At 35.0% G+C, this 18,290-nt stretch overlaps 1 protein-coding gene across 5 annotated transcripts in view; it reads right to left on the bottom strand.

Annotated features, from left to right (window-relative positions):
- Dgkb (diacylglycerol kinase beta) overlaps positions 1–18,290 on the bottom strand; it is a 700,455-nt gene that overhangs the window by 439,937 nt on the left and 242,228 nt on the right. For 3 of the 5 annotated variants that reach the window (XM_036205893.1, XM_036205892.1, XM_036205895.1), the window contains 2 exons: positions 11,587–11,622; positions 4,538–4,654 (listed from right to left, as the gene is read on the bottom strand). In XM_036205893.1, coding sequence (XP_036061786.1) covers positions 4,538–4,654; positions 11,587–11,622 — 153 coding nt within the window. The remainder of the gene's footprint in view (positions 1–4,537; positions 4,655–11,586; positions 11,623–18,290) is intronic. The other 2 variants (XM_036205894.1, XM_036205896.1) reach the window with 1 other exon arrangement.

The raw sequence follows: 18,290 nt of genomic DNA, 5'->3' as shown, positions 1-18,290 counted from the left end.
TACAAATTCACATAGCATACAAGATCATTGTATAGTAAAACAACATGTAAAAACAATGAAAGTCATATTTGGATATTCTCTCAGTTGTCCATCACTCAACCTCTGTGCTTGAAATGTATCTGAGACACCCTGAGTCTTCTCAAAGTAGTGAAAAACCATGAATAAAAAGAGATTGTTAATATTGGATTCTCCTGTATGCTACATAGATTTCATCATTTTAAGTCTTCCTTATTCTTATATAGGGGCAGTCTAGTACAGTAAATTTAAAGAGTGTGATTCTGGAGTTAAACTGGTTGTGGATCCAATGCAGCACCTCCCTACACAGGCTCCTGCCTTCAGTAATCTCATCTTAGTTGATCATTCTGAGTACCATCAGGACAAGTTTTACTTCCAAATCCATACTCATTCTTTCCCCTGACTTGCAGATTTACCTGTCTGTCTGACTACTTGGTGTTAAGTTCTTTGGCATCAGGAATTTCTCCTCAAATCACTATCACCCAAGCTCTTCAGCTTCTCAGTTGATGTCAGCTCTGCCAGTTCCATACAAGCATTCCATTTAGTCCTCATTTTACCAGTTTGCTTCTGTTCTCAAAACATTGCTCTACCTACAAAACTATGGCGAGCCTTTAATCCTATAACCTTTAATTGCTCATGGTAGTTATGCACTGGCCAACCAATTCTCTAATAAACCAATCTTAACAAGAGTGAGACCTTTAAAATATACTGTGAATCACATCCTTTTTCTGCTCACAACAAAAATCAAAGTGCTCATAAAAGCTTTCTAGAACTTAGAACATGTAGTACTTGTTACTTCTCTAAAGTACCCTCTACAACTTTCTGTGTGGACTGTCTCTCTCTAGCCTTAAAATCCTTGCTGTTCCTAAATTTGGGAGGCATACTCTTGACAGTGCTTAGAGTTACACATTGCCCATAAATCCAAATGACTAATGACCTTGTCAGTTTGAGTCAGTTACCCATGGATTACCTTCTAGGCTGTCTTTTTAACTGTATACACCCTCAACTTTTTGTCCTATGTTTGCCTTACTGAGCTCTGTGTCTTGTGGATTATTTATAACCTAACATATGTATGGTGAGGTGAACTCAGTTGAAAAGTTGTGGTTCTTTTTTTCCCCCAAGATGGAGTTTCTGTGTATAGTCCTGGCTGTCCTGGAACTCACTCTATAAACCAGGCTGGCTTCAAACTCAGAGATCTGCCTGCCTCTGCCTCCTGAGTGCTGGGGTTTTAAAGGCATGTACCACCACTGCCCTGTGCCCTGCTGAAAAGTTGTGGTTCTTAAAAACTATAGGCCAATAACTTTGCACAGAAACATGGAGTTAGAATGACTATAAAGAACTATTTAGAAACGAGTCAATAAGATTACTGCATTATACACACTGATCAAGGAAATGAACTGACTTGTATAAATACTAAGTAGCTGTCATAGGGCATGTGTTTATGTTCAGTTTACTGGTGATTATAAAACACAAAGTTTTACTGGATAACAGGGTAAATGAATTGTGTGGAAGAACACATCCGTTTGGATTTAGATATTAAGTATTATTGTCACTTTGTCATAGATTTGAAGTCTTACAAGCTGTATTCTTTCATTCTCCAATGATGTTTTGATTTAGAAATTTTACATAATATTTATGATCAAGATAAACATCTCATAATAAAGTTTAACCAATTATTGTTTTTCCTTATTTGTTCACATAGGATTACCCTCATTATTACGGAAGTTCCCATATGTTAAAAACTGACATTTCCATTACATTTGATATTGTGTTTGAAGTGTAAACCTATGGTGTCTCTATGACAAAGACAGAGTGCCAGGCCACTGCTATCTGAAGTCCCCTAGGACTTGGGTTAATTAATGAGACTCATCCTAGGGTTATGCATGATCTATTACTTCCTCTAATTAGAAATAATAATCCTGATCATTATACTGGTTAGCTGAAAAGGAGGAAGATGAATGTGCCTAACTATGATTAATCTTCTTTAAGCAGTGTAGACCTCTCCTGTCAATGAGTTATATGCAAACTGGGCTGCAACTCAATGCTTTTCCATGACATAGACCTTTTAAGCCTAGCAGAAAATTAATTTATTTTGGTATATATTTTTACCTAGCCTCAAAAAACAATAATTGTATTGTTTCAAAAATGATAAGCAGCCATAATATATTTTCTGTTTTGCATGAAATAATTAAGGGATTTTTTCCATGCTTCCATTATCTTCAATACTATGTGAGTTCCCACAACCAAGATGAACTCAATTATGTAAAGGATAATCCACCAATTTAAACTCAAAAAATTTTGAAACTCAGTTTTATATGCTACTGTTTTGTCTGAATTGATGTCTGCATTTGCCAACTGACAACTTTAACTAATAATTTCACATGTCAATATTGTTTCAAAAATTGATTATTGTCAGAACTACAAGTGTAAAAAATGTTGATCATCTATATTTTAATATGACTATCCCTGTCTGTAGAAAGTTAAATATTTCAGCTTTGTCTCTAATAAATATTAAAATGTAACTTATATTACTGCATCATATAAAACTTTTATGATACTCTGCATATACTTTTCAATTCTTGCTTTAAACTGAGAATGTTCAAATTTGACTACTTAATCTTAGGAAACAGAGAGCAGAGACATTACTGTTCTAGTTAACAGTCGTTGTTTTAGACCTTGACATAATACAAAAGTGCACGATAGAAGACAGTGCTCAGAAGCTCGGCACTGACACGCATCTGGATTTGTTGAGCAAGATCAAAGATATTGGAGGAGTAAAACACACAGAATGTAAGCCAAGGTATTCCTCGGTCAGACTTTGGCTCTATCACTGACTATTGGCAGGGACATGGGGAAACTGTTAAGTTCAGAGTATCAAAACAATGCTTTCTAAAATGGTAATAAGATGTATAATGACACCAAACTCATGTTAGTTGAGAGGATTATCAAACAGATTTATAATATGAAATATTTATGTAGAGTAGTGCCATAGCTCTTGTGTTCTCGTAAACATTAGCAAATGATCTATGCTTGCTTTTCATGATGAGAAATATGTACCTAAGCATGTGTTTAATGCACTTAAATTTACAAATTGAGCTTTTAGGCAATAACCCAGAGTGATTAACAATTTAAACTTACCAGTCTTTATAATTTTTGTTTTAAATTTAAGTGTTGATATTGCTTGGCAAAAATCTATGGGATCACACAGTAAAATTTTTGCTATCAAAATTGTGGACAGATTTCAAATTTGAGATGAGTCACATGTGAAATTGGTAAACACATGGATAAGATTTCCAAAAATGATGCTCAGACATAGTATTTCCTAATTGAATTTTATATACATGAATATAATAACTTTTGTTCAAAATTTCTTTTTATGTTTAATTACTCAGGAAAGAGTTTCTATTTGTAATGTATCTTATTAGATTATAAAAATTATCAATAGGTAAGCAATTATTATTTAAGTTGCATGAACTTTTCAACATTTTTATCAAGCAATTATTAGACATATTCTGTTTACTCTTAACTGTGCTACTTATGGGATATGAAGTATGCAATACCTAGTATCACAAATAAAATAACAACTAAGAAAAGATAAAATCATTAATTAAATCTGTTTAAAATTATATGTATTAGAATCACATGTGTTGTATGTAAATGTGTGCCATCCTTGTGGTTGGCAATTTCTAAGTTTGAAACTTCAAATATACTAAAAATAAAAGAATATACAATTCAGAGAAACATATAGGTGAAAAAAATGAAATCATCATATAATTCTAAAGACTAAAACAATGTTTTTTACTTTAACAAATATTTTTATTAATATTGGCAAATTAGTTAAATAGACTTATTGTACAAAATATTTTATAATGTGGGTGGATAGGATGGTTTTTTATGACAGGGGACATAGTTATAATTAACAGATTTATCAAAAAAAATTCAACCACTTCTCTTTGTCTAAATTAGAAATATGTATGATGTTTGAGTTTAATTTAAAATGTAGAAATATGGATATATTCACTTAATACCTCATTTTTATTATTTTATTTAAAAGAAAATTGTTTACACAGAATGCATGTTTTTTCTTTCCTAAAGGCATAATTTCACAATCAATTAACTCTTCAAAATTAGACCTATACAAAGTGTGTGCATGTGTGTGTACATATGCATGTATTTGTGTGTGTGTGTGTAAGTGGATTGAGACACATAATAGGTGTAAATAACACATGTGCACATAATAAAGTTATATATTAGTTCTAACTTTCAGATTCACAGAAGATTTTTTGCCAATTTTATTTTAAATGGAGATAACATTATGAATGATTAATCTACCCAGAATGTCATTCTGTCAATCAAGTATAAGACTGACATTTTGATAAATTAATAATGATCATTCTGAAAAAGTCTGCTGAGATAATATAAATGATGAGAGAATGTGTTGATAACCGAACATATGCCCTTCTCAGAATATGAAAGTAACAAACATGAATGCTACTATAATTTGGACTCTGGAAAGTCTTACCTGCAAACCTTGTCCATCCATAGTAACAGAATTAGCTCTTTGCATTTTGTTCTTATCTGCCGCTTTATTGGGCTGCTGCGAGCTGCCTTTTTCCTTTTTAGCTGTTGACTGTCTCTCCTGTAGAAAAGATAAATTATATAAACTATATTTGACAAATTATATTAAAAATTAAGAGGCAGAAATGGTTTGTTAAAGGGAGTCTTTTGAAAGCCCTCCATGATCATAAACTTGGGCCCAAATAGCTAATCTGGAATGTGTTCTGAAAAATATAAAAGCTTTTTTTTTTTCAACCAAATCAATATGTTTTATAGCAACATGATGAAAATAGTCTACCAGTTAAAGAAACATGGTGACGAAACCAAAATTGTAATGCCGGAGGCACCCACTATGAAAGGTATGTAAGAACTATTAAAATTTATTACTTTCATCACCAATCAGATAGGTTACAATTTACATGTTTTGAGATTGAGTACTAAAATTAGTACTTATAAATACATTCAACATTGAAAATGACTTCTAACAGAATGATGAATTTTGAAGCTACTATATACATTAGAGACTGTATGTACTGGGAAATTCAGTTTCTGTTCCTTCTAATTCCATAATGAAATTAATAGAAGAACAAGTAAATATGCATATAATGTGTGTGAATATGTATATAGAGTAAGAATTGTTTGCTTCTTTCCTCTCTTCTTACTCTTTTTAAATTAATCATCAATTATTACCTCCATGAATGGTGTTTTCCTCTACCTAAACCACAGCTTGTGACAGAGTGAATGTCTTCCTACTTCTTGAACTCTTTGCTCACTCTGCTTTGAGGATACCGCTCCTCCTCACGGCTCTTGAAACACTTCACTATGTGCTGTCTCCGTCTCATTTGCTTACTCTTTGGTCCACTTTGGGATCTGTAGTAAGCCACTGCCTTGGCCCAATCATCCTGACAGTACATACTTGCTTCCAAGGTAACTTCAACTTCAAGATGTCTAAATGCATAACTTCAATTCATGTCTCATCCTAAAACTTAGCTCTGATATACAAATGCCCTTTCAGTCTCTCCCTGTATGCACCAAAACCACTTAGCACTCCTTGAACAACTACACAATGGCTTGAGCTAGTATAATACTATCATTTTTTTCCCTACATTTTTGTGATCATCACCTAGTGGACAAACATCCTTTTATCCTTTCTTCCCATAGTCAATGCTCTACAATCTGTCATTACCCCCTTCGCTCTATCCAGCTTCCTTGGCATCCTCATTGTCCCTGGAGGACAGCAACCACCTTCTAATTCAGGACTTCTGCAACTCTTCTTCACTCTGTGGAAAACTGGCTCTGAATATTTTGAAAACTTGGTCTCAACATCCTGGTCTCTGGACTGATGATAGGTTTCTCTATTCTTTTAAGCTGTGTTTCAATACTAATTTCATAGTGCTGAGGATTTTACTAAAAGTCTCATATAGAAGAGGATGTTTTCCTTCTGGTATACACAGAGCTTTATCACTGATAAGTCAAGGTAAACAGATAAAGAATTGAGTGGCAACTAAGGTTAAACACTAAAATTTCTAAAGTTCATTAAACATAGCATTTAGAATTCTTGGGCAATATTTGGTTTTAATAAGAAACAATCTGCTAATTGATAAGTAATGTCTGGCCATGGACATTTTACTGGTTTAGTGCCCATGTACTTCTAATCACTTCCTCGTACACATGTCATATTAGCTCTAGATACTTTTTAATGTGGGATTTTACTTTCTGTAATTTGGAAAGACCTTCTTACATAGCTTTAAAAGAAATATTCTTTTTAAATACATAAATAAATGCTGTAGAGCACAAAATTATGAAACATTAAAAAATACTTAAAAGTCAAACTTCAGTTTTCAGCTAATGAAATTTTATTTTTGAGATCTAATTATAAGAAAAATGGTCTATGCAGGAATTTCCAAAATCTTTAGTAGATTGGGAGGTGACTTGTGTTAGAGCACTTGCCTAGCTTCTCTAGCCTACACTACAAAAAAGCTACATGCTGTTTTTTTGTGTATTTCCATGTATAATTTATCAAATAGTAAAATGGTAAACATTCATTTTAAAACACATATATCAAGAAAAACAAGGGTATTTCTTGGTTTGGGGAGAAATGTTAGTTAGATAAATTTGGAAAAGTAATCAAGACTGTAAGTAAAAAGTCAGGAGAATCGAATCATTTAATTTCCCTCAGTGTTTGCTTATTAAAACCCCTCTGTGTAACATCTGTTTCCAACCTGTCTAGGAGTTCTCTGACATATTTGTGGTATTTGATTTATGCAATGTAAGTTAACAAAGATGGTAGTTAGACACGGTGTCTTATGTCCATTTAGAAAAACCTTACTAGTTTTCTTGTCTTGTGAGGGCCAAGGAGGGAAAACACATCCTTGAAAAATTCTACCCGGAGCATTTCACCTGCCAATCTAAGAGTGCACTAACCTTGCCTGGCAAACTCCATTATGATATTAAGAAAGTGACTTTCCAATGTTAAAACTACTCAGTTTCAGGAAGAGCTTCCCACATCATTTCCCTAATATCACACAGGAAATCGCTGTGAAAACAAGAGCAGGCTGGCCTTGGCTTTTAACCTGCAGTTTCATTTGTTCAACTTTTTGAGCTGTAAACCACAAGTTAAGACAAGTTTCCTTCTGCCAGATAAATTATCCTAGATGAAAGAGTGGGAAAATTATTGCTTTAGTCAATAGAAATTATTCAAACACTGAAAAGAACTACTACTCTAAAAGACCAAGAAAGATATAGAAAATTTAACCACAACGTAGAAAATACAGTTATTGATATTTGAGCATTTTCAAATATCAACTACTTGTGTTTGTATGCAGATATTTTAAACACAGAATTCAATGTTTTGTGATTCTCTGACTCTACCAGTCACGCAACAGATTTTAACGGGGGAATGCATTGTATTCGAATTCCAGGAGAATAATCATCATAATAAACAGAGCAGAAAAGCCAGGCACCATTCACAGAAAACAGAATGATGGAATAAACAAAATAAAAGACCTCGTTTTAAATACATGCTTTACAAACAAACTCTCTCTGCCCCACGCTGATTCTAAGAGGCATAGTGATTGTACATTGGTGAAAACTCCCTCAAAGGAGATGTTCATGACAACACTTACGCCTGCTGCTATCGATCACTCGGTAACTATGAGCAGCAAGCCATGATTACCTCCAGCGCGGGAGTGTCTCCTTTCTGTGCGATCTCAGCACGAGAAGCAGGCAGCCACAGAGCACTTGGCTTCATACAAAGCCACAAAGAAAGGCGCTCTGTGGTTAGCAGCAGCCAGCACTTGTATCCCGCGCTTGCCACAGCGCTAGTGGTCTGCATGAGATGACAGCCTGTTCTGAGACAGGAGCAGGCCACAGGGACCACCCAACACGCTGTCATCTTAACCCATCATGTCCTATGCGTGTTTGTGGTTGTTAAGGACTCCTTTCCATGCCTCAGGGCTCACAAATTTAACAGCTTCAAGACACAAATCAGCTGTAAAAAACTGTTCCACAGCTATACCTGCCATTGGAAGGAACCTACTCTACAGTTTAAATATTTTACTGGCGAGATTTACCTCAAGAAAGCCAAAGCCTCGAAATCTACTGGGAATCCTAGAAAGTTATAGTAAAATTTAGTTGTTGGCCAGAAGTCTTAGTTAAAATTAATTAGAAAAGTTAAGCACAAATAAAAGGAATGGCATAAAGTCTAATGATATGTTTCTTATTTCTCATTAATTTTATTTATTTATTTATTTATTTAATTTTATTTGTTTGTTTTTTTTTTTTTTTTTTGGTTTTTCGAGACAGGGTTTCTCTGTGTAGCTTTGCACCTTTCCTGGAACTCACTTGGTAGCCCAGGCTGGCCTTGAACTCACAGAGACCCGCCTGGCTCTGCCTCCCGAGTTCTGGGATTAAAGGCTTGTGTCACTACCGCCCGGCTTATTTCTTATTAAATTCTTAATTTTAGGTTTATTTCTTTAATTTTGTCTGTATGAGTGATTTGCCCGCATTTTTGTCTGTTTACCACGTGTGTACCTTGGAGGACAGAGAGGGGTGTCAGAAAAAGGTGTGAGATCCCGTGGAACTAGTGGAACAGATCCGGGCAATGGAACCTGGGCCCTCTGCAAGAGGGGCAAAAGCTGTTAACCACCTAACTGTGTTCCCAGCCCCCACTTCTCAATCTAAATAAGCACTTTCTTAAATAAAAGTAACTCTGGACAAAGGCATATGCATTGCGTTTAGACCCAATTCCGTGCCTTGTTGCTTATCTTTGTGCAAGCTTAGGCACGTTATTTCCCACTGCAAAGTCACCTTAAAAGTGGGAGGATTTCTGCCAGGACAAACAGAGAAAATGGAGGAACTAGTACTAGAATGAGGAAAATCTTACTACATGTAGTGTATCGGTTCATCACGTGCTGCTGAGGCTGTGCGCGCCTGTAATCGGGGCTGTGAGAAGCACATGTAATGCTGCCATTGCTTACTAAGGCCTCCTAAGTTGGAAAATGATATTGTATATCCCTGGGGAGAGAGGATACCACAAATCAGAAGAAACTGCAGCCTAGTTTAAAGTAACTCTAGGTGGTACTCATGCCCTAAATTTGAAGGCGTGTTTTATGTTGTGAACCCGATGTGATGGGTTTATATATCTCACACAAGGTTCGTATACCCCCAGATAACTTCAAAGATGGATATATAGTACAGTATTTCCATTTAAAAAAAATCCTAAGTGGAAAGAAGAAACTTAAAGAAACTAAATAATTTAATTTTTACTTTATTCTAACATACGACCGCACAATCACAAAATAACACCATGGTATGTATAATTGAAAATCAGCTTAACCGGCATGCTCATTCTGTTGCAGCTAAGCATGCTGCATTCTGCTACAGTCTTCCATCTAAAGTATCTTAAAGACGGAGACAGAGCTCATGGACACTTACCCTCATTGGCTCTGTTAACTAAGTTCAAAGTTCAACATAGCGACTCCTGTGGCACTTTCAAAAAGTTCTGCCAGTTTTAAGTAAACTTGCTTATTTTCTTAAGAGGAGTGAAAAATTTAGTTATTATTCACTGTTTCAATTTTAGGATATAAATTGATAGGTTTGTTGCTATAAAAAATAGCTTGAAGGCTCTGGATAGAAACAATTTTGAAAATTGTATGTATGGGAGTGGGAGTGTTCCAGTTACATGTAGACACAACTGTGTTGGGGAATGAATAATAAAAAATAGTGAAACTATCACATAGATGCCTTGAATTTTTGTAATACTTTAAAACAACCATTTAAAAAATGCCATGGGACAAGAACATGCTATATTTAAGAAATTCCATGTGTTGCTCATTAGAAGGTGGCCTCATAGGAAAGTCATGAGTCTTTTGTAAGAGGTGTAACCAGTTGTTAATAGTTTAAAAGTTAAATGCTTATATATGTAATTTCTTTGTGTTTCTTAATATTTTAAATGTATTTTCAGTAACTTGTTAGAAGTCTTGCCATAGAATGGATCTTAAGGATGCAGATGGAGTGAGCATGTGTACATTCCCTCATGCATATATCCATACCTGGGTCTGAGGATATTTTAGAACAAAATGGATGAAAATAAAATATATAGAATATTTTTGAGGGTTAATGAAAAACTAAATTTTATAAGGAACATTGTATCTCACTATGAAAATAATAGATAGTAAAAGAAGACTTTAAAAAATACAATACATAAAATTTCTGCTTTCTAAAACTGAAATAGCATATAATAATAACAGATGTTTTGAATCTTTTCAATCAATTGCCCCGAATCACAACTTTTGGCAAATATGGGCACCTTTCTAGATGAACCAAACTAGATGATGAAGACTTTAGTTTGTTGTCACTTGCTAGAACTACAGGAGGGCAGGGAGAAAGTCAGGGACCTGAAGAGGTGAAACCAGTTCTCTCACCCTTCTGAAAGCAATGAATCATCTGTTTAAATTGTCTGCTGCTTTAGCATACAATCTAGTATCTCTGTACTATATTAAATTGATAGTAATGAAGTCAATCTACTTATAGACACTGTTTCATATTTCTTTCAGATTAGGAACATCATATTTCAAGAAAAAATTTCAAGAACATTTTTTCTGGTGAGTTTCTCATTAAAACTGACTTATGATGATTCTTAGAAGCCTATCCTATAAAACAAACAAACAAACAAACTACTTGTGTGGGAGGGGAGAACAGGTATGGCTTTTACAATTAAACCATTCTCTGATTAAATGTGTTTCTTTGTAGTAGTCATATATTATAAACAATTCATTCCCAAGCAGGTAAATTTTATTTTCATGCTAAAAACAAACAAACAAACAAAAACCCAATTAGCAGTTCCTATAGAGGTAATAACTATTGAATGGGATATAATCATAGAACAAAGTTTAGTTTCATTAATTAAATGGCAAAACATAAAATTTCATTACACAGTTAACTAAAAGCTTTGGCAATATTTACAGTTATTTTGAAACAAAAGGCATTTACTTTTGATGTCATATTATCTAATGAAGTCGCGAGCAAAGCCGTATGCTGCATAATACTTGCTTGGCCACTCTTGAAGTGATGGCTGTTCCTATTGAGTTTCTCTGCACATTATTACCAAGTGCTGCATACTAAAGGACTCAAAGAGTGGAGCTTATTAGAATTTTTTGGAATTTCCTTCCAATGATATTGAGAATTTCATATATAAGTAAAATGTATAGTGCTCATATTATTTGCAAAATGATTTTAATTTTTCTCTAGATATTTTATGACACATAATTTCTGATAATCCTAATTTTTGTCACAAATATAAATTGAAATCTTTCTAAGACTATCACATAATTGAAAATACAAAGAATTTTACTTCCAATATCAAAACATTGACAAATATAAAATTAACATTATTGCATTAATTTTAAAGTGTTAATGTCATGTATTATTTGGAATCTTTGAAAATATCCCTTAAACCAATCTAAAATGATTATGACTTTTAGTTGTAACAGTTATAACATTTTTCTTACATACCTCAGGAGCTGAAACTCCTCCAGTGGGCATAGTCTGCTGAGAAAGAGAAGTTTATATAAAAGCAGAAAAATCAAGGCTGACAATAAAAACCACACAACCACACATCTGTGATATACATGAATTGGAACCACAGTCTCTTCATGTATTTTTTGTTCCCCTGGATTAAATAAATGGGCATCTTTCTGTTAAATAAGGAATGCTCAATATATGTCAGATTGTGAAATGACTTACCCACAGGATGACTTCATTTTTTCAGATCACACTGATGAACATTCCTGCCAACTACACAGGCTTCCACTGCCTTTGTGAACACACTTTTATTATGGTGATAATTGTGTTAATATTAATTTAATCATTAGCTTAATCATTAAGAATCCTTTGTTTCTTCACTAAAACAGATTTTTTTTTTCATATAATATATCCAGATTACACTTTGCCTACCTCTGCTCCTCCCAATGTCTCCCCACCTCCCTTCCCATTCAAGTCTACCTACTTTCGGCCTCTCATAAGGAAACAAACAGGCTTCTAGGGAATAATAATAAAACAAAACAAAACAAAAACAAACACATCAGGACAGGACCAAACAATCAAACAGAATGAAAGGAGCCCAAGAAAAAGTATAAGAAACAGATATAGACACAAGAGACCCACTCATACACACACTCAAGAATCCCACAAAAACACAAAACCAGAAGCTGGAATATGCACACTAAGGACCTAAGAGTGAAAAAGTATGGAAACATATTAACACTTAAAAATATTTAGAAAATTTGACACAATAGTATGAGACAAGGAACCTCAAGAGATGGTTTTGTTGTGAAAGAACTCATTCTCAGCTGGCTTATATCTTTCTCCTCATCAGTACCAACATTTCCATTTTTCCGCATGCTCTCATCTCTTCCTCTAGACTGTCCCTTTCAGATGCAGGCAGAACTAATTAATGGTATTTGCTCCTTACCATAATATGGAAACATGACTATTAGTAAATTCCATTACTATTCATAAATCTAGACAAATTATGTATAATTAAATAAGTACCACCTTTTTATTTGAAAGTGGTTTAAAAAGATTAGGCTAAATCAAACAATTCTAGCCTTCATGATAGTATATCTTCCATTATCTACCACTGCCATGACTTTATGCTTCACCTGAGAAATACATGTGCATATGTGTCTGTGTGGGGGTTCATATGTATGTAAGAAACAAAGAGAAGATGAATTAATTCCAAAAGCCTACAACCCTGGCTTCGGTGGAACTTATAGAAAACACAATTTGCAAGGCTAGTTGGCTATCACACACACAAAATACTGAATAAAATTTCTTACTGTTTTCAAACTTAAATTTCTCATGTAAATGAATACAATTATATTTCCCCATATCTAGGCCATGTGAAGGAAGATCCAGATAATGAGATAATGTTAGATTGTCATGGTGGACTTTAAAAACAACAGACACACAGAATTCTGTTTTACTCTTTTAACCAGTAAAACTCTAGGAAGAGCAGAAAATGAAAAATAAATAATAAATGTATACCTATGTCTAAGATGGGTAAAACCCCAGGCACCCTCAGAGCTATGCAGTACAACAGAAAGAAGAATCTGATGCAGCTGTAATGTATCTAGGAGAGTTCTAGAAGAAATTACAACTAGAAGAGACTACAACTCTATTTAGAAGACCCTTCTATGACATGAGTAGCAAACACTACTGCCACAGATTTCTGACCAAAAAGTCATTAAGTTGTAAACAGGAACTTTGGTCAAATATCTCATTGACAGAAAAAAATAAAAAAGTAATTTGTGTTATTTTAAAGATGGATTGAGTTTTCACTGCCAATCCTCTCAATGTATGGAGCAGGTAAGCCAGTGAGTATGAGCACGATGTGCTCATTTCTACCAAAGCCAGTGCAAAGCTATGTGTCAGCCACATTACCTATCTATCTCCTATTGATCTTGATCCATTGTTATGCCATGAGCCGGGGAATTGTGAGACTCCTGAGCAACCAAAATGAGACCTTTCTCAAAGACCCTGGACAGAATCACAAGAGGTTTCCAACTTAGAAAAGCACATTCTCCTTTGTCTTGTATGAGGATGCAACTTTCTAACTAACTGAGGTGGCTGTAGTTCTATAAGTTGTTCAGGATAACAACCAAATACAATTCAAGTGTCTAATATGACACCCCATTTCTCTAACAGCTTAATAAACAAATGAAAGCAATAAAACCTATGTTTCAGATACTCACACTTAAATATGAACAGGCTAACAAGTGATTATATGGAATTGCTGCTAATTTTCTTAGGTATAAGCATAGTAATTTCATTATGCAGAAAATCATGCTTAATAGTAGAAGGTACTTGCTGAAATAGTTAGGGATTTTGTATCACAATAGATGTGATTTACTGTAAAAATGTAAATTAATCAGTAATATGGATTATGCATATATAGGTGTACATAGTAAATGTTACGTAGTATTTATATGTATAAATGCATTGCATTCATATGAAATGCATTAAAATGAATCTCTGCAGCCTCACATGTGAAGAAATACTTATAAATACATAACAAAAATAATAGCAGTGATTGACATAAGAACTTAATATAAGTTCAACATTTCCTAGGATTCAATGTAATGTGTTTGGCAAGCATTGTATAGTTATGAGAAAATAAATTATGTGCTACATTTCCATTCTTGGTTTTAAAAATACATTAGATTATTTCCTCAGTTGTATTAGAATAAAAAATGTATGTTATTCTGGTAAAAGCAATGAAGTTTCTAGGGTTAGAAAAAGGAATGGCTGTACATAGAGAGGTGAGAGATAACAAGCAATGTTTTCATGGTGACATAAAGCTCTATTCTCCCAAATAAAGAAATGCAGGTAAGTGGGCTGCTGGGAAAGAAAAGCAGAGAGCGTTGGAAGTGGGAGTGGAAAAACGAACTAGTTCCCATGAACATTCAGCCGAGGTGGAGTCTACACAGATGGGTATTGCATTTTTCCCACTGTGCAGATATCATGCCCGTGCCTGATGGTTAAGAAACACACATGTGGAGTTATCCTCATGGGGGTCGGAATGCTAAGATCTAAAGTAAAAATCCAAAGCTGTATATCACATTGGTAAAAGCAAACAAACAAACAAACAAACAAAACCCAATAGTTCAGGCATAAAAGCAAACAAAAGAATTATTGTAAAAGGAACTCAAAGCCCCTCTATCATTTTGTTATCACTTGTCTTGAATTAGTAGTTTATAGATACTAATATGGAGGCTCTCTCTTCCTTAGATCTGGAGGGATGCTAACTAGCCACTGCTATGGACCCAGAGTGTGTGGGCTTGGCAGGGAGGTGTGGAGATGGAGACAGGAAAGGAACAGGCTGAACTTCTCTGAACATTGCAATAGAGTAACTAATGATGAGAGAGAGAAGCAAGCAAAGCTGCAGGCCTACCTCAGGTCAGGTGAAGACATCAATACCTAAACTGGGAAGCCACCAGCCCCAAGAGCATTGGAGGTAGTGCCCTGCCTCTTGAGAGACACTTGAATGAAAGTGATGAAAATGCCCCATCTCTGAACATCCTTACCTTCAGAATGAGTAGGTAAAGGGTAGCTATTAAATTAACACGTCACTAGTAGCCTCGTCTTGAATTTCATTAAGGCCTCAGCAGAAAAAGTCAGCTGCTACTTCTCAGAACACAAACTCAGCTATCATATTACTGCTTTTCCTCTCTTCTATACATATTTTTAAATATTGAAGATGAAAAGAATAAATGTTTTAGTTTTGAAAATTATCTTCAGTATATAATTCTCAATGTAATATATTTTTAATTAGAATTAATACAGGAACTGTATATTTTTATTTAATCAATGAGAGATGTGACTACAGAGGAATGTGATTGATTTTATTTAATCAGTATCTTTTTAATGTTAAATAGAATACACAGAACAGATAATTAGTTTAAAAGATGCATTTGCCTTCAGGGCACTTATTAAGTTCAATTTAATATCAAAGAAATTTTAGAATCCTATTATTCTTAAGTATGTATTAGGATATTTCTTGCCTTTTTATTTTCTAATATGTAATCATTTTAAATTGACAATTTAATCCAAATTGTCACAGGACAAAGAAAAATCTTTGGTGGAGATTATTGGAGGTTTCAGTTAATATTATAGGGACACCGTACTCACATTAAAAGAGTCATCAGTTATTTCAAGACTAAAGTAAAATTATCAAAATTAGGCCTGCACTTACATATGAAAGTTCATAATTTTAGAAAGTTGCTTTTACATTGGAAATCTCATTTAACTCTCTTACTGAACTAAATTAACCTATTTTCAGATTAGGAGCGGCATGTTTTAAAAATTTAATTATTAGCATCCAAAATTTAAGTGAGAAACAGAAACTCATTTTGCTAGTCAGGGCTCTCAATATTCAAATAACAAAAAAAATAATTTTAAGTTATGGGAGCTAAAGATGTAGCTTAACTGTAATGAAGTTACCTAGCATACTGAGGTCCAGGTTTGATTCTCAGTACAACACACACACACACACACACACACACACACACACACACACACACCACATACCACACACCACACCACACACACACATACACCACACACACATACACACACACACACACACACACACCACATACCACACCACACACACACACACACACATACACCACACACACATACACACACACACACACACACACACACACACACACCACACCACACACACACACACACCACACACCACACACCACACCACACACACACATATACCACACACACATACACACACACACACACACCACACACACACACCACCACACACACACACACACACACACACACCACACACACCACACACCACACACCACACCACACACACACATACACCACACACACATACACACACACACACACACACACACACCACACACCACACACCACACCACACACACACATACACCACACACACATACACACACACACACACACACACACACCACACACACACACACACACACACACACCACACACCACACACCACACCACACACACACATACACCACACACACACACACACACACACACACACACACACCACACACCACACACCACACCACACACCACACACCACACCACACACACACATACACCACACACACATACACACACACACACACACACACACACACACACACACACCACACACCACACACCACCACCACACACACACATACACCACACACACATACACACACACACACACACACACACCACACACACACACACACACACACACACACACACACACACACACACAGACCACAGAGACAGAGATGGAGACAGACAGACAGGGAGACAGAGAAACAGAGACAGAAAGAGAGTTAGAGAAAGACAGACACAGAGACAGAGACACAAATACTTCTGTTACTTCTGCAAATAAGTTTCTATTTTCTGAGTGATTAAAAAATAAAATATCTTTAAATGTTAATGAAGAATTCAAAATATTATATTCAGAAAAAATAAATAAAGCAAAGCACTCTTAAATGTCAATATGGATTATTCAACACACTTTCCTGCAGTGTATTCTGAAAGTACACAAATAAAACTATTTTAAATTGTGTGCTTTCTTTTATATGTAAGCATATGTAACTGACACTAAAAATGAGTGATAAGAGTATTTTCAGTAAAAGGAAAAAATAAAAATATAAAAGAGAAAATCAGAATAAAGAAAAATATTTGCTCATAACGGGGCACATAGTCTAAGCTAGAAGGGTAAAGTTATGTTTTACTCACATATCAAAATAAAACATATTGGGGGTAAAACTAGGGTAAAAACACATTTTAGTTTCTCATGAACTTTCTTTTCACATTCTAGTTTCATTATTTAAGCTTCATAATTTTGTGGGCTCTCACACATGTCGACTCAGACACGTACTCATAACACAATTTTTAAGTGGTTCTATTGATCCCTCCCACCCCTGTCCACACTCCTTTCTCTCGCTTGTTAGAAGACAAACAGGCATCTAAAACACAATAATAAAAATAAAACAGAAAACAAACCAGAACAGGACAAAACAAACAAAAGAAAAAGAGCCAAAGAAAACGCACAAGAAACACATAAAGATGCAGAACCAGGTGTGTTTGCACATACGTAAATCCCATAAAAAACCAAGACCTGGAAAACATAATATATGTACAAAATGATTGTAAGGTTAAGAAAACACTCTATTAAGCCTTGTAAGACAAAACACTTCCCAAAATGCCTCTGAGTTTGTTTCGTGTTGGCTTTGACTCTTGGGCATGGGGCAGAATGTTTGGCATAACCTGTGAGATACCACTGGAGAAGACAGTCTCTTGTCTAATCACTCTCCGCCAAAGTCAGTTTTACAAGCTTGTGTTACAGAAATTTAATGGCATAATTATTGTACTTGTGCTGTGGACATCAGTTGGAAAAATACTTGACATGCAAATGTATGACCCTAAACTCCAAGCCCAGAATCCATAGAAAATAGCTGGCATGGTGATGTGTGATTTTAACCTGGGCCTCAGGAGGATGGAGACAAGCAGATATCAAGGACTAAGTGGGCAAGCAGCCTAGCATACTGGGCAATTACTAGTAAAGTAAAGACCTTGCCCTAAAAATATTTCTGCCTGAAAACAAACAATTAACATTGTATGAACTGAGCAGGTTGTAT

Source organism: Onychomys torridus, chromosome 14 (assembly GCF_903995425.1).
Source record: "Onychomys torridus chromosome 14, mOncTor1.1, whole genome shotgun sequence".
NCBI lineage: Eukaryota > Metazoa > Chordata > Mammalia > Rodentia > Cricetidae > Onychomys > Onychomys torridus.
The sequence above is the reverse complement of the archived record's forward strand: the minus strand, read 5'-3'. Positions and strand labels throughout refer to the sequence as shown.